The 24404-nt window shown below is 35.5% G+C and overlaps 1 protein-coding gene across 1 annotated transcript; it reads left to right on the top strand.

The window, feature by feature from the left end:
* Nucleotides 1-8072: 8072 nt before the first annotated feature.
* Nucleotides 8073-18776, top strand: LOC129272781 (ubiquitin domain-containing protein 2-like). The gene is made up of 3 exons (XM_054909883.2): nucleotides 8073-8267; nucleotides 11125-11361; nucleotides 13419-18776. Exons 1-3 carry the CDS (start codon nucleotides 8192-8194, stop codon nucleotides 13805-13807), a joined length of 702 nt encoding a protein of 233 aa, XP_054765858.1. The 5' UTR covers nucleotides 8073-8191; the 3' UTR covers nucleotides 13808-18776.
* The last annotated feature ends 5628 nt before the right edge of the window (nucleotides 18777-24404 follow it).

Here is a 24404-nt window from a genome sequence, read left to right as displayed (position 1 = left end):
GGGGGGGGGGGATATCACTTTCAAATGATAATTGGGCAAAAAAAAATCAGGGACTTTGTTTCTGATTTCTGTTCCGAACAATATACAAGATCATGGGTGTCGATCACGGGGGGGGGGGGGGGGGGATGGGGGGGATATATCCCCCCCAATATTTCAAGTGGGGGGATGGCCTGTATTATCACCCCCCTCCCCAATAATTTAGGGTAGAAAAATTGTAATAATGATGATGACAAAATGAAAAATTTGATAATGATGATTTTAGTATGCCATCAATCAGTTTGTTTCCCTCGCAATTTGTGCATATTGTTATTAAATAAAAACATTCTTTTCCAGGACTTTTAAACAGATGGGTGGAGGTTCAAGATGAAAAAAATGAAATGTTTATGTACCGGTATATGATATTTTTTTAACACATGACATAAAAGGACCCCGACGAAAAACAACTTTTGTTGATAGCTAGGGTGCTCCATCCCACCAGTGGTGAATGAATTAATTTTAAGAGATCAATTAATTCAAAAGGGTGGAAAAATAAACGGGTGGAAAAGGGTGGCAAGATAGACAGGGAAACCCCCATGGACGTAAATCCTATAGGGGTAGATCTTGAAAAAGTACAAATACCTTTTCTCAGATTTACCCCTCCCCACATCCAAGTGCATGGTGTTTGTCCCATTTAATCTACAACCCTTTTGAATATTAAACATTTTATCATTCGACCCCATCAGATACCTCTCATGAAAATATTGAGGTTCAGTGAGCTCAATATGATATATGATAATATTTTTACAATTTTTTAATGAGTGAAATCAATTAATGGTTTCAGAAAGAATAATCATTCATTTCTCTCTAAAGCGTATCTTCGGATATGAACATCGGAGGGTTTTTTTCCATGTTATTCTTGTTATTGTTATGGACTTGAATAACTAAACTTGGTTGATTTTTTCTTATTTTGGCAAAAAGAAATCTTTTTGAGTTTGGAAAGGGATGACAGTTTTGCATTCTATATGAGCACACTCATGCGGTATGTTTATTTCATTTTAACACATATATTAGCTGATATTACACACTGATGATTCAAGAAGATGTTGGAGAAATATCATAACATGACAGTTGAGTTTTGATTGTTTTTATGTTTGTTTTTGTTTCATGCACTTATAAAGCATTTAAAACATGTTAAAATCCAGGGTTAAAATCGTCTAAGGAATGACGGTAAGCCCGATGGCGCAAGAGAAGCCACACAGTTTGTCATTTGTGCTAGTCTTAATTTGTCCGAATCTGCATTTTATCATTATGCATTAAGAAGAAACAAGATATTACCAGTCGGGTTAGATTTAAGAGAGAAGTTGTATATATCATGCTCAATAAACAGATCACTTTGTACATGGTCCAGACAATTTTTGTCATTTTTTCTTTCATATGAGTTTAGAATAGGCTCACTCAGTGAGGTAACTACGGGGGGCATGGGGGCACATGCCCCCCCAATCGGCTGACAAAAAAAACGAGGGAAAGGAGAAAAAGAGGGAGAGAGGAAGGGAAATGTAATGGGAAAGAAGAAATTATTGTGATGTTACATTATACTATAATTGTGTTATATTACATAAGACGCATTTTTTCATAACTTTATGAAAAATAATTTGATTAGGGCCCATGTCTTCATTGTTCCTGGTGCTCACATTGTCTGTTTAACTTTAACGAGATATATAATCCTGTCGTACTAAAACCTCCTGTTTTCAATATACTTCCTCGCACTTCGAATTATTATTTTATGTGCAATAGTATGCTTCTTTTCATGACTACTTAAAGTGATTGCCACATTTTAAGGTCTTAATATAAAACATTTCCTGTCCGTGGTTATGTTCGCATTAGTGGATTGGTGAGATATGTCTGCTCTCCATGAATTCCTAGAATCAGTCCTTAAAATGTCCCTTTTTCTGATCTCAATATCAAAAATTTTCAGGTCGCGCTTCGCGCTCGCATCATTTGGTTAATGAAATACGTATGGTCTTAGTGAATTCCTACAAACAAGCTTTAGAATGCCCCTTTTCAGGTCTGAATTTCCTAAATTCTCAAATCGCGCTTCGCGCTCGCAATATTTGATTATTGAGATGCGTATGTTAATAATCATGATTACAATGACTTCAAGTGCTTCATGTGTAATTCTAACAAAATCAGCAAGCGCTTAGCACTCGCATTAGATGACTGTGGTGAGATATGTAGTGGATTCATTAAATATAGTCCTTAAAATCTTCCTGTATGGGGTCAATATATACAAAAATTTCAGCTCGCGCTTCGCGCTCGCATTGTTTAGCGAGACAGGTACGTATCATGATTACAAAAAGTTGATTATAATGTCCCTTTTTACGTCCGAATATCAAAAATTTTAAGCTCGCGCTTCGCGCATGCATTATTTCATCAGTGAGATACATATCTGTTTAATATATGGCACTGTCCTTAAAGTGTGTCTATTAGGTCAGTATACCTGGCAACTGAGCGTGCTTCGCGCGCACACTAAGTGACTCAAAATTTTTGCTGGTGCCCCCCAATGCCATGACCCACGGTACGCCACTGGGTTTACTTGTAACACAAATTGAATTAAAAAAAAAATTATATAAATACAGTACACTGCAACAATGAAGGAATTTCCTAGAACACCATGCATATCAACCACTCCCAAATGTCCTAACTTGTGATTTTAGTGGGGGTAATATTGAAAGATCCCCATCCACAAGAATATTTGTGTCAATCATCCCCCCAACCAAGAATACCGATCGACACCCATGTACAAGATATCTAACTAACGAGAAGGATGAAGGACTTGAACTGGAAGCACGACTGCTGGGATCATCAGCATTCTTCCAGAATCTCGGGTCCCGGTCTCGGGTAAAGGTAAAGGTAATAGAATATGGATTTTTTTATGGCAAATAATTTATTACCCCTTAATCTTGAGACTTGAGTTGCAGAACTTTTTTAGGGGTAAAAGCCCCGGGGGGGCCACTTCCATTGACGAGTGGATACCATGCGCGACCATGGGGTCTCGAAAAGCACCCTAAACACGTATTTTCCAAATTCTGAAAATGCACCCCTTAATAAGTATTGGCGTCTAAAACCATACCCTTAACAAGTATTGAAAAAAAAAACGATACTCTTGACAAGTATTCCCTGAAATGAACCCCTAAACAAGTACAGTGATGGGTCCATCAGTCGTTGGTTTTACCTTTACACACTTGGTTTAGTACGGCCCCATGCATATCATCTTCTACACCTCGCGCAAATCGGACTCTAAACACGTAGTGCTGGGGCAAAAAGGACATCCTTTATAAAACATTTTAATTTTGTTTTATCATTCCCGCAAATATGACCCTAAACACGTAGCTTTCCTAGCGAAATAGATACCCTTTTTTCATTATTTTTGTGTTTTTGACACCCTTATCACGTTACGTACGTAACGTGCCCTATCTTGAAAAAGACATCCTTTTTACGTGTTTTTTTGGTCGCGCATGGTATCCACTCGTCAATGTAAGTGGCCCCCCCGGGGTAAAAGCGCTGTTTAAGCCCGTCACTCTATTGCTTAAACTTTAAAAACATTTGTTTAAACTTTTTAAAACAACTTGTTTTAACAGCTTAAACAATACTTGTTATAGAGTGGCGGGCTTAAAAAGCGTTGCTAAAATTAACAGCGTTTTTGGCAGGTCCCTGTCCACCGAGGATAATTCTATCAGTCTATTGTGGGGGGTGCTGAGTTAGTCCCTGTATACAGGGACACTATGCTGAGTATTGTCACAGCGCCCCTTAACAATAGATAATCCTCCGTGGCCAGGTTCATGCATGGTGCGTGGTTTTTGGCCATTCAGTGCACTCATTCTACGTTAATTAGCAGGCTGCTGAGCCCTGAAAATTTGTATTACTCTATACCTGAACAATTGATTGACCATGAAGAGGATGGATGTATTAACCGAACAATATTGATGCGAGCGCGAAGCGCGAGTTGAACTTTTGAATTCCGACCAGAAACTCAACATTCTAACAACTTTTTTGTATGAAACCAGTGCGGAGCGAGAGTGGATAAAATCTTGAGATATTCGACCTGAGATATGAAATTTTGACATTCAAATCACTTGAGCGAGTGCAAGCTGAAAGTTTTAATTAACCGATTTGAAAAAAAACCACCTGTTAATGACCATTTGATGTGACTCATGAATAGGTTAAGCAAGTTTTTAATAAAGAACACAGTAAACAAGCGAGCTGAGAGTAACCATGAGCAGGATGGTCATAGAACTAAATAACTATTGCGAGCGCGAAGCACGACCTGAAAAGGAAAAGTGGACATAGTAAACACTTTTTTTTACAATAATGAACATGATGGATATTTAATCAAACAAGTAATGCGAGCTGGGGCCGGGTTAATCATTGTTTGTTTGTTTTTTATATTCAGACTTAAACTCGGGCATTCCATGCAGTATTTTGTAATTAAGAAAAGAAAGGGTATCAATGAATGGTGCGAGCGCGTTTTTATATTTAAAACAAACTCGGATTCCCCATCTGTAATTGGACAGGCTGCGTATCCCAATAAACACAATGCGAGCGCGAAGCGCGAGCTGACAATTTTTTATTTACTGATCCGAAAGGGGCCATTTTAAGCAATTTTCAAGATGAAGAAAATTTTTAGAGGATGTGGATTTCACTATATAATGCTGCGAGCGCGAAGCGTGAGCTGAATTTTATGGGGACTTAGACCTTAAATCAGGACATACCAATCACTGTCGGTACAGAAGCGAGAGCTGAAAACCTTTGATCTCAACCTGAAAAAATGGACGTTCTAACAGTTTTTGCAATCAAGATGGGTCTATAAGATTTAGATATTCCATGCAGTTCTGGTAATCACCATCAGAAATGGTATCAATGAACGTTGCGAGCGCGAAGCGTGAACTAATTTTTTATATAATTATATTGACTTAAAATCTATAAAAAAAAATTGACGCTTTTATATCGGATTCCGCATCAGTAACTGGACGAGCTGTGACGTACCTCAACCAAACATAATGCGAGCTTATTTTTTTATTTACTGACCCAAAAGGGATCATTTTAAACACTGTCCAAAAGGATATGGATTTTATTAAATAATGATGACGCGAGCTTTATAAAAAATGGAGATTAAGACCTTATTATAAACAAGGACATGAATATAGTCACGTTCGGTACAGAAGCGCGAGCTGAAAACTTTGATATTTTTTAATTAAAAGCTTAACATTTTCACATATTCTTTATATAAAGAACAAACTCGTTCCCGCATATGTAATTGAACAAGATATGTATTTCAACAAATATTATGTGAGCGCGAAGCGCGAGCTAAAATTTTCGATATAGGCCTAATGACCCAAAATGAACTTTTAAAGCACTGGCCAACATGAAGGAAATGTCATTTTCCCGACAGACGCCAGTCCAACAGCCCTGCGCTAACCATTTTCCCCCGATCATCTCAGATTCTGCATCTTCAGTAATACACCGACACATTTACCTACATTTACCCTTCTCTCTCTGATTGTCTCCTTCCTTTTATTTTCATTTTGTTTCCATTTTCTCTCTCTCCCTACCTTAATTTCTTTCTTTCTTTCTTTCTTTCTTCCTTGCTTTCTTTCTTTCTTCCTTCCTCCCTTCCTTCCTTTCTTTCTTTCTTTCTTTCTTTCTTTCTTTCGTTCGTTCGTTCGTTCGTTCTTTCTTTCTTTCTTTTTTTTCTTTTTTTCTTTCTTTCTTTCTTCCTTGCTTTTTTTTTTTTTCCTTTTCTCTTCTTTCCCTTTTCTTTCTTTTTCCCCTTCTTTTTTTTCTTTTTGCCCCTTGTCTTCATTTATCCCCGACGGCAGCGCAGATTTTACCGATGATATCCAGAGTAGTGGGGGTGTCGCACCCCCCCCCCCCCCTTAGCGACGCGACGGCCCTGGCTCTGACTAATTGTCAGTGCTAACAATATTTCATCTGACAGAGTCGGACGGATGTTAAATGTGGCAAATGTTTTGTGAAATGCTTTCCTCTGATGCCAAACTAAATGAGCAGTACATGTAAAGTTACCAAAATCGTCAAAGTGAGACCCCGCTTGAACTTAAAGTTCAAGTCCACCCCACAAAAAATGTTTATTTGAATAAATGAAGAGTTTAATTCAAAAGGTGCTAAATCCACTTTTTGGCATTTATCTGTAAATCAAGTTTTTTTTTATTCACCACTTTCCCTTATCCACTGCATTGCTGTTTTATTTTTATAATTATAATGATAGTGATACGATCTTAGATTAATTAAATCATGTTTTTGAAATTTTAGCTTTCATTATCATTTTTGAAGAATATTTTGAAATTTTATTTTTCGTGGACTTAGCTCTTTTTGCAACAAAACCTTAGTAGAATGTCAATTTTGGCCAACTTAAGCATGCTTAATATTAGAAATTCAACACGAAACACATAAATATTGCTAGCAGAGTGCTTTTCACATCTTTTCTGATGTTTGTCCTTTGAAAATTACAAAAAGAAGAAAAAAAGGGTTATTTTTTATCATTTCTAAGAACGGAGATTTTTTTAAATCTAATTCCTAAAGGAGCTAAATCCAAAAATATTCATGAAAATTGTAAAATTCTATTATTTTTAACAAAATTTGCACTGATGGTGCTAACTTGTATCCACAACATACCTACAAAATTAAATGCATTACTTTATGTACTTTATGTAAAGTAGCAAAATTAACAAATTTTAGATAACAAGAGTAGATTTAGCTCCTTTTGGAATAAAGCTGTTTGGATTTAGCTCCTTCTAGAATAAGACTCAAATTTGCAATCAAGTTTTACCAACTTCCCCTCCCCCCACCCCAAAAAAATCAAATGCCATGTGGTGCATTTCATTCCCACGACTACGATACGATACAATATCAAAAAATCTATTTTGGTCAAAAGTAGATTTAGCCCCTGTTGGAATCAAGCTATTCAAATAAAGACTAATCAAACTTGCATAACTCTGAAAATTTTATCAAAATCGGAAGTAAAATAAAAAAGTTATGACATTTCAAATGTTCGCTTTTTTTCACAAACGGAAACGGTTATATAAACTCATTGACGTGCAAAAGAACAGACGATGATGTTTCTATCATCATTCAATGAAATTTTGTTTGGTTAAATGTAAAATTGTTTATGATACTGATTATTTTGCCTATTATAGGCCCATTTGTAAATGTTTTTTTTAATTGGAACCCGTACAAGAATATATAGCCTTTAGCTGAAAAGGGTATTCCAACCGTGAGTGGAAATAATTAACTGAATAAATAAATAAATGAATATATAAATAAATAAATAAATAAATGAATGAATAAATAAATAAATGAAAGAATGAATGAATAAATGAATAAATAAATAAATAAATAAATAAATAAATAAATAAATAAATAAATAAATAAATAAATAAATAAATAAATAAATAAATAAATAAATAAATAAATAAATAAATAAATAAATAAATAAATAAATAAATAAATAAATGAATAAATAAATAAATAAAACAAATAGAGGAGAGTGGGAAATCGAAAATAGATTTCTAATGTGAATTTCGCTCCTTGAACAAAGTTCTTCTTCGGTTGTTAGAATTTGACCTTTACTTTAAAAAGTTTTCTGCGTGGAAGAGTTCTTTGGATCCCGCAGTCAGGATTTTTGTGACAAAAAAGTGCCTGAGAAACAAAAAACCTACAAATTATCATGATTCCCATGTTCGAAAAGTTTGTGATAATGTGAGCCGTTTTTTTTTATAATTACTCTAAAAAGATACATAATTTATATTCTTTTAAAATATGTACAAAATGAAACCAAACGTAATTTAGATTGAGTCAGACCCTATATTCATTCATAGCAAGTAAATATTTTCGACCTTACATCCACCCCACTCCCGGAAAAAAAAAGAATGAAAGAAAAGAAATAATAGTCTGATGATGATTTACGCAAAATGAAAATGAAAATCGCCTTGTTTTAAATTCTACAGACACACACAAAAAACCCCAAACAAATACTACGATACGGTAGGAGACGTAACCGTGGCGCACACATCCTATGGAAAAAAATAGACTTTTCTGAGATATGTGTGACTGAACGAGAGATCGAGAGAGGAAGCTGGAGGAAATAAATGAAGCAAAAACGCCAAAGGGATAAGAGGATTTGGGGCAAACTACCATCATGGGAGGTTGTTTTAGCACCTCGCATGATGGGACAAGTGGAAGAGGGGAAAATGCAGACGGTACAGTTGGTTCAAGTAAGAAAATATTAATTTATTTCTGGAATGTTTCTGTTACTTGAGTCAGTTAACACTGTTGAGTTAGTGTTGTGTGTGCGCGACTGAACATTTTGTTGCCATCCTAATGGCAATGCTTTGTGCACAGTCATCGATCGTACCGTAGACATACCGGTACCGGCGGTAGTCCTACCGTCAGTACCGAGTAGATCTACCGTGTATCGTTGGAATTACCCCTTATCGACCACCTAATTTTCTAAGCATCGTATCTATGAAAATGTTTATCAGTTTTACCTAGTTTTCATCTCATTTGTTCAGAAAATTGAGCATTCCCATGTTTCGATCGGCGACTCCGATTCAATTCGCGTGAATATTTATTATTGGCGAAGAACAAATACAACGATTTTACATAAATTTGCACCCTCTTTTGAAACCGACCACCCGCGATAGACTAATTTTACGGCCGATTCTTGTCGCGGTGGCGAAATATTTTGACTCTTCCAAATCAGTTCTATGATGTCAACATGCTAAATCATGATCGTCTCACTACTTCCACTGCAACGATTGATGACGGATATTTCTTCTAAAGCCGTTTCCTAGTATCGGATTTCTTGGTATGAACAATTGTTTTTTCGGCAGGGTTCGGGTCTAGTCAAAACAATTTTGATAAATTCTACTAAATTTTTACCTTTTCCCCCTTCTTTTTCTCTCGTAAAATCGATTGTTAACATTCCTATATGGACACTGCGCCTACTCTCCCGCGCGTATCGTTTGTAATACGCCATAATTTTAATGCGCGCAAAGTGGTCGGTTTCAAAAGAGGTGGTCGATATGTGGTGGTCTCACTATATTTGTTGTGAATTGTGCTGCTGAGTGCATGCAGTGACTGTAGACTAACTTTTATTAATAATATAAAAATTATAATGTGTATCCACAAGGCCAAGAAAAAGGGACCTAAATATTCGCAACAACAATGACAACAGTACGCATGGTAATTAAGGTACATTGTACATGTAGATCTATCTTTGACTTTGCCTAATTACGACAGCTTATTGGCAAAAACTCCAACAAAAGAGGACCTTTTTTTGAAGGGGAGGGTTCATGTCTAACTGTTAACTATTTAAGTTAAGATTTATCATGAACAATTAATCATGAATTTCTTTTTACTTTAACACAAATGTTTTCAATTGATAAATGTTCCTCATATTCTTATGAGTAATAGTAAGAGTGCCAAAAATCTCATAAAAGTTTGAAAGAAATTAGAAATAAGACTAGATCTATATTATTTTCTTGGAAAAAACCTTGGCCAGTCATTTTCAAATTGAACAAAACAATGGTACCCCATGTCTGCGCACCCATTCACTTTACACATAATTTAGGGATTTTGATGAGAAAGGCTACATTTTGATGAAATGCCCAAAATTCATTACTTTTCCACCATTTTGAGTCGGATTTTTTAATGAATATCTTTCTATGTACATGGATTGTATGTGTATAGTTGTGGTCGTTGCGCATCTTCTTTTACTAGAATCGCGCAGATACACGTGTGCGCAGACAAGGGGCACTGCGCAGACTTGGGGGACCTTACCATTATTGACTAGATCTAGATAATATTCTAAATTCTAAAATAGACCTTTTTTTATGGGGTTTGAGTAAAAAAAAGGAGCATGCATCGAGGGGTCGATTGATTTACAATGTATATAAGAGAAAATAAAACATTTTTTTTTGGGGGGGGTCTATCGATGTCTGTACATCTCTGCATTCCTTTCTCTCTAACGTCTCTCTATTCTTATGTCTCCCTCTTTATCTGTCTATCACGTCTGTCAAAAGATAATTTCTGATTATATTTTGGTATATCATTCCATGTATATTCACCCATGGGCTAAATCATATTCTTCTTCTTCCGTTGAGTACAGTCCTCTTTATAGAGTATAGTTGTACTTGACTGAGGCCGTAATCACAAAAACACATGACATTTGTTGCAGTTGAACAAAACTAAATTATAGTGCAATTAAAAAGATGCATCTCAACTGGAGAGCTAACGGAGGGTGAGTACATGTAGTTCCAGGTGGCTCCTGAAAGACTCAGTTGAAGGAGCTAGAAACTAAGCAATGAATAAATAATATCTTGACAGATTTTTAATATTTTGTTTAAAGTTTCAGCCAAAAATATTCTGACACACATGGTTGAATTCAAGGTCAAAGTAAAAAGGTAAACATGTTAATGTATTCAAACTCACTTCAGCATGTACAGTATGTAAAAAGTAATGTGTTGATTTTAGTCGTTGCCAAAATGCCAAAACGGCATGTCATAGCGCAATAACCATAAGGCAGTGCTAAAAATTAAAATTTTGCCTTTATGATGATGTACCCTATATGAGCAAATCTGGAGTAGGTGCGATATAATTGTAAACATTTTGGGGGGTGGATTGACATGGAATGATCCTCTTAAAATAAAAAAGTGTATACATGTTAACATTGAAAAGTCAAAAGTGGGTCCTCGAGGATGGCAGTTCTCTGGCTTGTTAATATACATGTATCTGTGAAGAGTTGATGGCAAAGGTGTTCATATTCATAGGCAGATACGACTAATGTTTTTGTCACTAGATGGTGCTCTGAACTTTTCTTCTTCGTTCTAGCCATATTTTGCTGTAATATTCGTGTGGAACACCACACTAGCGGAATAAAGCCATGTGACAGTGATTTGTCCACCTCTAACGACTGGAGTGAGTGCACGCGCTCTGTATAAATGGTAGTTGATGGACTGACAAAGAAGTCAAATAATTTTAAGCATCACCTCTCCCACTGGTAATGAACATTGTGTAATGTGCATTATAAGACCTTGAACTGTTTTATGGACAAACTTCTCCTCTTTGCAGTGCCCATTGGCCGAAATCAGCCCCTGAAACCAGAGAAACCAAAATGGAAAAGTGACGTTCCACTCACCACAGGGCAACTACAAAGCAAGCGAGATGAGTTCTGGGAAACAGCGCCAGCCTACGAGGGCAGGAAAGAGATCTGGGATGCCCTCCGGGGAGCGGCGTCTGCGTTGGAGTCTGGAGATTTTGTTTTATCACAAGCCATCATTGATGGTGCCAATATATCATGCCCCAATGGTAAGTTCTGGGCCCAGTAACATACATGTAAAGCTTTAATAGCGATTGATTGTAAGGATGGTCTTTTACAATTGATCCCACGTAATACTCAATGCAATCAATTATACTGGTCAGCCCCACGGTCAATAGCTTAGCTTTATGTAAACAGGGTCCTGATGATAGATATCCAAGTATTCATGTTACATGACAGTGTTACCGTTTATAGAAAATGTAATGAACGTACATGTAATGTGTCTGCAATTTCTCTATATCAACAACCAATTCTTAAGAATTTGAAAATGCATCTCAAAGATTTTTTAGTGATACAGAGGTTCGAGCACAGGTCAGTACTTATGGTTGTTGATGTTCAAGGCAAGTCCCAGCCATATATGTGAATGATACAGTACATTATAAAACAAAACTCAATCATCCACACATTTAAGCACAAATTCATGTCAGCTTTAAATCATTCTCTTTTCTTTGAAGTGGCACTCAATTATTCAATTCAATTCAATTCATTTATTTAATACTTTCATTAAGAACAAACATATATAAAGACATAATAACATAGACAATATATAATAGAAATAATTATGACATCAATAGTAAGCAAAACGATACAAAGAAAAACAAGAATGAAAAATTACTTTACTCGGATAGAAATGAAAGTATAAGGAGTGGCAGAAAGGCTGAGCCTTATATAAAAGCCAAGCTCCAAACATGATTATAAACCAAAGTATACATAACCGATTTAAACAAAAGATAAAATTTAAAGGTACGTGCATATATGCAATCATCAACACCTATTTACAAAAAAAAAAAAAAAAAAAAAAAAAAAAAATGGACAGACACACACAAACACACCCACACACACACCCCACACATACACCACACACACATCTTATTGAGTAAAATCATTGCACCTGTGAATAGTTTTGAAGTAAATAAGATTTCATTTTCCTTTTGAAACTATTGAATGATGGGCTTAATTTTATATCTAATGGTATGCTATTCCAGATTTTGGGACCTCTGAAAAAAATATTATTTTGAGAAACTGATGTTCTTACTAAGGGAATGTGAAAATTTTCTGCATACCTGGTTTGATATTCATGAATATCTTTATTCAACGGAAAATATTGTAAAAGAGAACTTGGTAAGATTTTTTTGTAACATAAATACATAAAAATTGCACTATGATAAATATATAAATCAGGCATTCTCAGAGTTTTCAGGCTATGAAAGAGAGGCATGGTATGGGCAAGATATTGGCTATGTGTAACAATTCTTATTATTTTCTTCTGCAACAATAGAAGTCTATTTGTATTCTGCAAACTGGAACATGCCCATATGATAATACAATAATATAAATGTGGTAAAATTAAAGGTTTGCTTGGAAGTTCTGCTTGGAAGTGGAACATAAATGATAAAATACAAGAACCTAAAATATATATTTTTCTTTATCAACTTTTTAATATATAAAAAGTATATGTTAATATGACATGTATGCTTGTACGGTACTGTTCACTAAATGATAACAAATCTTCTATTCACACGTATGCCGATTCCATCACATTGACTCTTGTATCTTCTTGAATCCATCCTTATTAATTGAGAGAGGAGTCTTGTTGATAAAATGCCATGCAAAAAGAGTTTGTTCCCATGATAGAACTTGAATTGAACATTATCCAAGGCTACTCAAGGGGCGACACAGGAGGAGGGGGGGTGCACTGTTTAGTGGTTACTCCTTAATATGTACAGATTAGGAACATCTGGAACCTACAATTTATTCCAAGATATTTCTTACATGTCTGTGCCTCAATAATTTACTAGATGGATGGCACATAATAAATACTGTGTTTATTATTATTATTGTAAAAGCAACAATTCTTTGATAACAAATGCCTAACATAATCTGAGACAACTATTCTCACCCGATATGCCCAGAACACAGCATCGTTTTGTGTTTTTTTTTTATTGTACTGCCTAGTGGTTAAGGTTGATTATCACAGAACAAGTCGTCTAAGCATTGCAAGTTTTCAAGTGATATCTTCTAATGTTGTCATTCTGATCATTCACAGGTGCCCTGACAGATTGTTACGATGAGCTTGGGAACCGGTACACCCTCCCTGTTTACACACTAAGCGCGCCTGTCAACATGGTAGAGGAAACAAGTGACATTGACGTGATTGACCCTGAGCCACCAGCAGAGGGCGGCACTGAACTTACGGTCAAATTCCGCCTTTCGTCCGGTAAGGAACTCAAATTGAATGTTCGGTCGACAGACACGATATACCAAGTTAAGAAGCGTATCCACGGGATGGAGAACGTTGAGCCGTCGCGCCAACGCTTCTTCTTCAGCGGAAAACTGCTTACGGACAAAACACGAGTGGAGGAGGCGAGATTAGCGAAAGGATTCGTTGTTCAGGTTATACTAAGCCAGCCAAATCCAGCACCAGTCGATGGTTAGTCCTGGATCTAGGTAATCTCGGTGTATCGGCGGGTAAAACGGCACTCTCAGCTCCCGATGCCAGATGACATCATTGCAATTTGGGGAGGATAATAAAAGGGTGATGAATTCCATTTCTTCATGCCTCGATCATATTGGCACCTTTTTATTTAAAAAAAAAATGTGGCACTGTCTGACCTTGTATCCTTTTCCTTTTTTTTTTACATTCACGGTTCTGTCAAGTGGAACACACCCATGATTTTGTTTCCATCCAGTGGGTGGTTTAACTACCCCTGGCTTGTCAATATTCTTTCGCCATATCACTCCTCTTTTCAGTACATGTATTTAATTGTCTTACACCATCAAGTGTCAAGTCAGAATACCAGATATGCTTTGATTTATTTTGTTTTTGTTTTTTTTTCTCCCCATTTCTTGATCATATTTTCATCTCACCAGCTCTAAGCTTCGATTTTCGTGACTTTTTTTCTGTCTATGAATTCAATATTTCTAATCAATTTTTTGTAATCGTATGTTTATATGGATGTCACACGCCAATGGATCTCTTTCATGTCTCCTTGCAGGGGTATGTCAATTCTGATAAGAATGAAAATATACATGTATATTGAAGCCGAAGCAGTAACTAATATATTTATGAAAAAGCAATATTTATTGGAAATTGGAGGCTTTATAGCATGATTTGTGCATAGGTTTAGCTGTAGACGTGTGTTTTATGAAAATGTTCATGAAGTACGATCAGAAGAGCAACTTTTTCCATTCCTGTTTTTACCATTTTTGTTATCGACACAGATGCTATTTGCATCGAATGTCTATAAGTCATAGTTTTTTATGACAGTTCAATTCATGCTGTTGCATGACAGTCCAAGTACGCTGTAAATCCTTGACTTTTCTCAAACTGCATTTTCATGAATCTTTATTTGCAAATTGGCACACCAATCAGTTTTGCCATTAGAATGTGTAACTAACAAAAGGCTTTCCATAAGTACATTGCAAGCCCTACAATCTAAGATTTCACAATTCCTTATATGTTGCATCTTACATGTACATGTACATTCTGGGTAAAACAGGTGTAGGTATTGCACCTTTAGGGACTTAAGTCTTACATGTAATTCATAGTTTTTTACCATTTACATGTACATGTACATGTAGACATACAGTATATACATATTAATATGGTGAATACATTTGGAGATCCTGAGAATTGCTCTAGTATTACATGTCTCGACAACTTAACACTGATGCTTCAATTTGTTTGTGCATCAACTCTTATTTTCCATCCAAATTTTCCAAGTCTATTTCTTATTTAGGTATAGCCTTGTAAGTGCGGAAATATCTAGCTAACATTATGCTGTTATACATGTAGACTTCTTGGTGACAAAAATGTACATGGATTTTTTTTAATTATTATTTTTTTACATTCAACACACAATTTTCTGTTTTCACAAAAACATTCCTTTTTGAAACCAGAGGGTGTGTGACACAAAGATTTATTAAAAGTCTTCACTGAAAATTAACACTAAGTTGCATGATGTGCATAAGATCATGCACAGATCGTGCATGTGCTACGTACTGCGTATCTTATCAATTACATGTAGATTGCGCACGATTAGTGTGCATGCTAGCACTCAAGGGTGACGTTTACCTACTCAGAATTGAATCTTTGTGAAACATCCCCCTGGGCAAGTCATTTATTGGCATCAATTTTGTGATGTGTGATCGGTTCACTGTTTTGGGGTTTTCTATGAATTTGTTTAGCCTGAACATTGAGATCCTTTGATTTTATAGCTGTATGTTTGTTTTAAATGTATCTAATGATTAAAAGACTCTATTATCAGAATTTAAGACTTCATTAATTTTCATTAGTAGTGTAGCCCAAATAAAAGGAGCCACCTTTCCTTTCAGTATGATTTACAGGATTTTTAAGATATTACAAAAGCATGTTTTAATTGCTATAAGCCTAGTCTCAATTATCCAGATGAATTTATTTCATTATTCTTACAGGAAACATAGTATTAAATTACATAGGCTAAAATATGGCCTTTCTAGTCTCCTTGAGTCAAGACTAGGTCGTGAGATCCCGCCAATTACAGATGAAAATGAAGTGCCTTTTAAAAATATTCACTTGATAATCATTTTTCAAAATAGCATTTTTCAAAGTAATTTTTTTTCCCCAGATAAAGTGTAGGAAAGACCAATTGGCTATAAATAGTGATTCAATTCTAATTGTATGGCCACTGGTATACATGTATGTGACATTATAAGTTCCTGCATACATGCATGTGTACATGTATTTTCATGTACAAAGGGACCAGGCCAAAATTTTATTATTTTTTTTATTATCTACTGCCTAAATCTTCAACGTTGGGTAAGCTTTAACAATGCAGTGAATGGGTTTTTCTAGGGCTTGATCTTTATACTTGAAAACTGATTAGGGTAAAAGTAGCAAGAAGCCTGTATGTGCAACATGTACATTTATTAATCAAACCTCTTTTTGAAGCCAGAAGTACAAATGATAGAAATAGAAGATAGAAAGGAGTTGGGAGGTATCTCCAGGGGAGGGGGGGTGGATGTTTCACAAATACTTAAGTGTGACTTGGAATCATGCTTGAATGCAGACGCACACATGATATTGAGCACGTAAGCTTATTGATTAATATGTAGTAGCATGCATCCTCTGAGCATGATTTGACCAATATTAAAGGTATTAATGCCTTTCTGTATATTCTGCATGCAACTGGGGATTTAAGCGCAACATTAAGTCACACTTACATGTAAATCTTTGTGAAACACCTCCCTGAAAGGTCAACCACTTTTAACATACTACATCAACATGAATGTACAAGTATACTGTGTACAGTATACTGTAAGTATGTATAGATTCTGAATGGTTTTCCATCATTTGTATTCTCAAGATCTAAACAAATATGATTTTACTTTTATTTAGAGATTGAAAGTTTCTATGCTTCCTCCTACCCTCGCAAGTTTCATTTTCATTTGAAGGGAGAGTAACATGTACATATAAGTCTCCCCGGAAAAAAGAAGCTTCTCTTTTATTGTGTACAAAAGGGCAATTGTACTGGGTACTGCTCATTTATAATTATATATGAAACTTTTTAAGTTTAGAATTCAAAAGGACATATGACTTTACTATTGTAAACATCAATTATATGATGTTTTGATACAGACAGATAAGAACTTTTGAGCCACAGTAAAGGATGTGTAAATTATGTGCGTATGGGAATTATTTTTATTTTGTAACTACATCGCATGTTGCATATGTCAATGAACATGTTCATGCGCACATTTGATGAAAACAGCTGTACCCCTTCAATTCACACCAGAGACTGCTCTATCCTCCCAATTTCTTTAGAACCTTTCCTGTTCATCGAGAGGGGAGAGCAGTGAGGGTTCTCCGGAAATGTTCAGATCACAATATTGTAGGAGATTCTCTGTGTGCAAGAAATTCCCTTCCCCTCAAACAATAGTATGGACATATGTTTACTCGGCTAAAATGTGGCATGTGTATGTGCTTGGACCTTCTGTGCAGTTACATGTACACGCATTTGCTGTTGAATGTCATCTTTGATGTTATTATCATACATACATAAACTCAAGCTGATGAGCTTAAAGCCTTTTTTTCTCAGAGCTCCATAAACAGTTGGCTTGTTGTGGGGGTAATATAAGGAGTTGTCATGGAAATTGGAAAAGACTTTAAAAAAAAAGACTCTAGTTCTCACAGGAACCCATCAAATTGTGTAGTCTGTATTTTTTCATGTATTTTGAACAAATCACAAGTGAAAGCTCCTGTTGGAGTGAAACCATTGTCTAGTCCTTGTACTTAAGTACAGAATAGGCACACAGTTCTTCAGCAGCTCAGCTAACATGACACAAGTGCTTGATTAATTTCACTTTACATGTTGCTTGCATTTTCATGATTTCAAGTGCTTTGTTTGTGTCTGATACCTAATTGAATATTAATGAAAATCAAGTAAAGACACGATCCAAGGCAGTCTAAGAATTTGTAAATCATGAACTTAGTTGTTGATAAATCGGAGGTGTTGTTGAGACTGAAAAATTAGTAAAAATGCTTGGTTCTTACTGGGACTATGGGAGGAAAAGAGGGAACATTCATTCAAAGTTGTAATTGCAATGATGAAAAAGGTAGATATCGTCAGTAAGGGAATATGAGTAAAGTACATGTAATTAGGGAAGAATGTTGCCATCATTCATGTACACACAATAAATAATATCAGGGCCCCTTTTTTACAAAGAGTTGCGATTGATCTGATCAACCACAACTATGGATGGCCATCAACATCTAAAATGCAAAATATTTTCTAGATACATGATGTATATTCATACATTCAACGTTATCTTGATGATTCAGTGTGGTTCTCTTTGTTTTATAAGGACATTTTGCAAATTTCCTGTAGAAAAAAATTATGGTATGGATGGATTTCCATACAGTTGCGATTGATCCAATCAACCACAACTATGGAAAGCCAGCAACGTCAACATCAACAATGCATGTTTGTTCAAAACATTTTCTAGATATACTGTTTGTTCATACATTAATTGCTTTCTTGAAAAATTAGGGTGATCCTCTTTGTTTACAAAAAACATTTCCTGTTGAAAAAATATGACACTGATGGATTTCCACACATTTGAGGTTGATCAGATCATCGTAAATCTTTGTAAGATGGGGCCCAGGTGTGGATCCAGGGGGTTGCAGAAGGTGCAGGCCTACCCCTTGTATGAGTGATGACCTTTTTTTTTCTGCTTGTCAAGTTTTTCAGATAGATTCCCAACCTGTAAAAGGCCGACTCTGTTGTTAGTTGTCCTCCAAACACTTAAGTTAAAATGCTATCTATGAAATTGCATGGATTGCAATTAAAATAAACTTCAACTGCATGAAAAAGCAGTTTTCTCTAACATGGAATCATTCTATAACAAGTTTGCTTGGGTCAACTGTGCAACACTTCATGTGAAAAATACATATAGGATTTAAAGAAAAAGCATTTTCAATGAACCACCCAATATTGGCTCTTTGGTTTTTTTTTTTCATTTCCTTGTTTGACTTGTAGAAACACAGAGTTTTTATGTTGATTTGTTTGTGACCTTCATATTTGTTCATGTGTACTCACAAATGCATAGCTCCGTGATTATATTATTGCTCACCCAGGCTAAAGAGTAATATACATGTACATAGGTGCTGATTCATTCAGTGAGATACTAGTAGATGTACATGTGTATGTATCATCATTTATATTATGAAGTCTATTGTTATGGTAAACAGGCCGTGGATGGAATTAGTTTCAAACTTGTCAATAGAGCAAAAACATTGTCAGATGTCCACACACACAAAAATGCATCCATGTGTTTAAGGACATATGTTCATGTATGCAGGGGCGGATCCAGGATTTTTCGAAAGGGGGGGGGCACATTTTCCCGAGGAAAAATTTGACAAGCAAAAAAAAAGGGGGGCACACTTTTGTTTTAACTGCATTTTTACATTACAAAGTTTAATTGTGCCTCTCAAAGGGGGGGGGGGGAGCACCGGCCAGCTGTGCCCCCCCCCCCCCTGGATCCGCCACTGCATGTATTAGTTTAATATGAAAGCTGTAGTGGCCTGTTGACTTTGTTTTGCTACAGATGAAAGAGGAGATATGATATCAAAACTCTACCTTTTCACAAATTTAGGATTGCCATTTTTCCAGATTTGTTTGTACCATAAAACATGTACCTTTTGTTCCTTGCCCCCAAATAGACCTTAAGGTCTAAAGTAGATCCTCATCTATCTAGCCAGGTATCTAAACTTTGAATTCTCAGATTAGGGGGTATAGGCGGGACACTGGAGTATTTCTCTGTGACTGATCCTAATAATGTCATACTTATGAATTGTTAATGTTTTTTTCTTTCTTTTCAATATAAATTAATAAAATTTATATTACAAACTACACCATTTTAGCCCTTATGTAGGAAGATATACCAAAAAAAGGCTTGGCATGTATGATTTGGACAGGAGTTGAATTGTCTTTCAAAGCTATCAGTATAAGATTTTTCTTGAGCTGTGTTGGTGTTTCTGAAGTGATTGCTAAAGTTTGTAAAGGACGCTCCCTTTAAAAAAAAAAGCTTCAGCACATGTTTGTGAAGACACATAGCTAGAAATCAATGTGAATTTTCGCCCATCTTATGTGAGTTCTAAATTTTTACAATGAAATGGCATTTAAAAGAATCTATGTGAATGGGTAGGTACATGTATTTAACCTTGTTTCTTTGTCATGTGATCATATATCTGCTCTAGAAAAACTGCTACAGTTAAGTACTAAAATATAAATACAAATGTATTTATTGTATGAATTGGTGTTCTTCAAAGTTGAGAAGCAGAGTGATTTTCCCTAGATATTTTCTCTTTTGATGTTGAGTAACTTACTTAACAAATTTGTCAGGCTCATGTCTTTTAGATGAGCTTCATGTATTGCAATGATTATAATCCACTGTTGTACAAATTATTCGGACACAGTGAATCGTTAAAGAACATTTCTTTTTGTTGCTATATCAGGGATGTACATGTAGTCACGGCCAGCAGTTTCAAGTCAAGAGGGTGCTGGAGAAAACTTCCCATAGACTTTGTGCACGTGACTTGGGCTAAGGTGAAGGTTGGTAAAATGTGGCCTCGAGGCTGGCCTTGACTATGTACAGTCCCTGGTCTATATACAATATCATACTTGTATGTTTAAAAGAAGTAACTATAATACTGTTTTTATTATAACTCTTCAGAAGGGGTGGAGAGCAGTTGTAGGCCTACACACAAGGATAGATCAATGTGTATGGCAATACTATCCCATTTTTCATGGCACCGGGTAGTCCTGTTCCATGACTTTAAAGGGATGGTCCAGGCTGAAGATATTTATATCTCAATAAATAGAGTAAAATTCACAGAGCAAAATGCTGAAAATTTGATCAAAATCGGATAACAAATAACAAAGTTATTGAATTTTAAAGATTTGCATTATTCCGATGATACAGTTCTAGGCATGTCTTTATGAATATTCATTAGGTGGGCTAATGATGTCACATCCTCACTTGTTCTTTTGTATTTTATTATATGAAATTAGATTGAATCAAAAATTTTCTACCAAGAACAAAAATGATTGGATTGACAACTGATTAAGTGCATGAGTTATTTAATGCCGCAACTTATTTCATCATAATGGAGACACATCATTTACACATGTACGAAAAAATTAAACATTTATGATTTCATGTAATAACATAAGAAAAGGGAAAGTAGGGCTGTGACATCATCAGCACACCTAATGAATATCCATGACGATGTGCATATAACTGTTTTCACAAAATATTGCTAAACTTTGAAATTCAATAGCTTCGCTATTTGTTATCCGATTTTGATGAAATTTTCAGCAATTTGCTCTGTGAATTTTACTCTATTTTTTTAGATATAAATATTTTCGGACCGGACCATCCCTTTAAATTACATATAATTCTATAGTCATTAGTAATCAGCACTCATATCATATTTATGAAAGTAACTATTGAAGCTATCCATAGTTTTTAGTAATGATAATAATAATTGTTAATATTAGAGGCTGTTCTCACTACGTTCCTAAAACTAGTTTACTGGAAACTAGTTTAACGCGTAGTGAGAACGGTCGAAGCGGTCTTGGAAGCAATCTTCCAAACCAGTTTGGAAAACCACCTCGCGATGTAGTTTTCAAGATCGCTTTGCCTCGTTAAACTGGTTTTAGCGTAAGTGAGGACACAACCGTTCTTCGGGAAGCGATCTTCGCACATTTTGAGCGCACTACTCCACACGACAGGTGTAGAAAGCCCATGCTGCGGTTTCGAATTTCGCGCGAAACGTGTCACCCCACTGAGAGCGTTTCCATAGCAACAAGAGCGCTTTACGTGAAGTGATTCTGAAATCCACTTTCGTGTGATCAAGTGGGAACGCTAGCAAAGCGATCTTCCAAAGTGGTTTCCTGAATCGGTTTCCAGTAAACTTGTTTTAGAAAGCGTAATGAGAACGGCCTCTAAGACGCTTAAGACAAACATGTGCATAGTATGCATCCAAGCACTCCAATACAGATTTATTATTAGCCTGCTTATCAGATTCAGTCAGTCCTTTACAAACATACCTATGCACATATCAATAAACAAAGTAACAGAATTTTGTTGAGAAGGAAGTCTCTTTTCAATATATCCCTCAAAAATGTTTCAAACCGCCTCGATCATAAGAATCCCCGTTAAATTACGAGAACTTTTTTAGGCTAAAAATTACCCATTAATTATTCCTGCATTCACACCGCCCCGAAACATACCCTTCGGGATAAGTTCCTGAAGTTACGAGCATGCGCAGTATGGTCTGATAAGCAGGCAAGGCACAAATTCAAAATCACTAGCCCAGCAGCCACCCACGTCGCCCGCGCCCAACGACACGCTGGGCTAAAAGTTCCCGTAAATTGCTTTCACATTGCCAAAATACCTGCGACCTTGGAAAAATCTCAGTGAAAGTTCTCGAAATTTTGCTAAGTACCTACTATTTAGCGGGTATTTTCTTTCGGGGAAATTACGCGTAGTTTGCTTTCACATTACCAAAATACCTGGTATTTTCTGATCGGGGTTAATTTCCCGATCAGAGAATACCTGGAACTGACGAACTTCGAGGCGGTCTGAAACCACCTTTTGATCAAAACTTCCTCTTCAGATTGACCTGGAATGGAGTCTGTTAGAGCCATAAACTCCAATCCGTGTCACTTAATGACTGGGAAAAGACCAAGAAAGTAGTCATATATTCAAAGTGTCGTTTAACCTGTACTGGGTTTTAAAGGACCCAGAACAGAGTATTTCTCCAACAGACTTTTCCTGGTCAAATTGACTCAAAATGTGTAGAGTCTAATAATTTATGCAGAAAAAAAAAATGTTATGTTCTTTGTCCTTAATTTATGTATATAATAGGTACAATTGCTTTTACATATATATCCCAGGTTAATTTGCCCATTTTGTTGTTGTTGACCACTAATTAGTTTCTCTTTGCGCCTGAAAGAAGTATATGAGAAATAAAATGAGAATGACTAATTCAAGGAAAAGCAGGTGATATATTTCAAATTGCATCCATTTACCAACTTTATAATGGATGTTTTATTTAGATGCCAAGTGCAATAATTGCAGTGTTTCGTAGTACATGTGCTTGTCTCAATTTTGTGTGAGCCATATCCATTGAAATGAGCATTAATACATGTAGGGGGTGTTGTAACGTGTGAGTGAATGACAGACCCAAACAAAAGTATAATTTTAATTATTTTTTTAAGAGTGTAGTAATGGTGAAGATTGGGAGGGTGTATTTATTTTGGATTTCTTTAACATAGTAAAGAAGATTTCACCATTGTCTCTTTTGAATCTGTTGCACCAGGATGTTTCTTCATATTGATGAAAATATTTGCACAGTAAGCCGATGTAATGCATCCAATATTTTCCAAAGGTAAATTTGATACCATAACAACTTTGCTCACATGAATTTGAACATTTTATTTTCAAACTGTGGCTTTATACATTTTTTATATATTTTTTTTATTTCACAAATCAAATATATTGTGTGTGATTGTGTTACTTAAAAGTTGTAGAAAGAATGTTATTTTGGAACTTTCTTCTTTCTAATCTTTGGCAGAAGAAAACAACAAAATGAACACGCTTGCAAAATAAATTGAACATTATAATGCACTACTACATGTACATTTATTATTGATTGCTCATTGTACTCAATATTTATATAGAGGGCGCTAATCATGTTTAGGAAATCTATCTTATGAGCTCGTCATATTGGTGCATGTTAGGGGGGGGGCTCTCTTTCAGTGTTTGCTTGTAAAGCCGAATTGTAAACAGAATTTCAAGAGACATGATTGATCTGTGTGATGTAAGTAATTTGTAAATAAAAAAAATATCACATTTTTAAGATGAACTGGTTGGTCTTACTCATCCAATATCAGGAGTAATTTATGTTTAATTATTTGTTTACACTGTTGTATTCATGATTTCACTATAAAATTAATTGTTACGATTCTAATCTTCTCTGAATGTATCTGAAATTGGAAACTTATGTTCCTTTGTTTATTTTCAATTTTGTTTTTGTTGGACTGTATAAAATGAGATATTTTCTTACTGTTGATGATTTGTACAAAAAAAAATGTTGCAGGTCTTTGCTAATTGTACACGAAGGCCGAAATTTTCCTTTCATTAGTTTGCTTCGTAGAATCTAATTGGTTATTATTGCCGTCGTTGTTATTTACTATGCGTAACTTTTGATTTGTATATTGTACTACTAACCAAGATGCTTTTTCTTGAGCATTATAGGGCTTTACTCAATCTTTACTCCAATAAATATTATCTGTCATAGTATTTCAATCACATTCCAGTCTTTTTTGTGCGTGTCCTGTAGCTTAAAGGAAAATGAAACTCTTGGAGCAAGTTAGCTTTTGTGAAAGCAGAAAAATCAAAGAATAAGATCAACAAAAGTTTGAGTAAAATAGGACTAGCAATAGAAGAGTTATGAGCATTTGAATGTCGAGATCACTAATGCTAT

The sequence above is a fragment of the Lytechinus pictus genome, chromosome 12 (genome assembly GCF_037042905.1).
Source record: "Lytechinus pictus isolate F3 Inbred chromosome 12, Lp3.0, whole genome shotgun sequence".
In the NCBI taxonomy this organism is placed as follows: Eukaryota; Metazoa; Echinodermata; class Echinoidea; order Temnopleuroida; family Toxopneustidae; genus Lytechinus; species Lytechinus pictus.
Note: the sequence above shows the minus strand (reverse complement) of the source record. Positions and strands in the feature narration are given on the sequence as shown.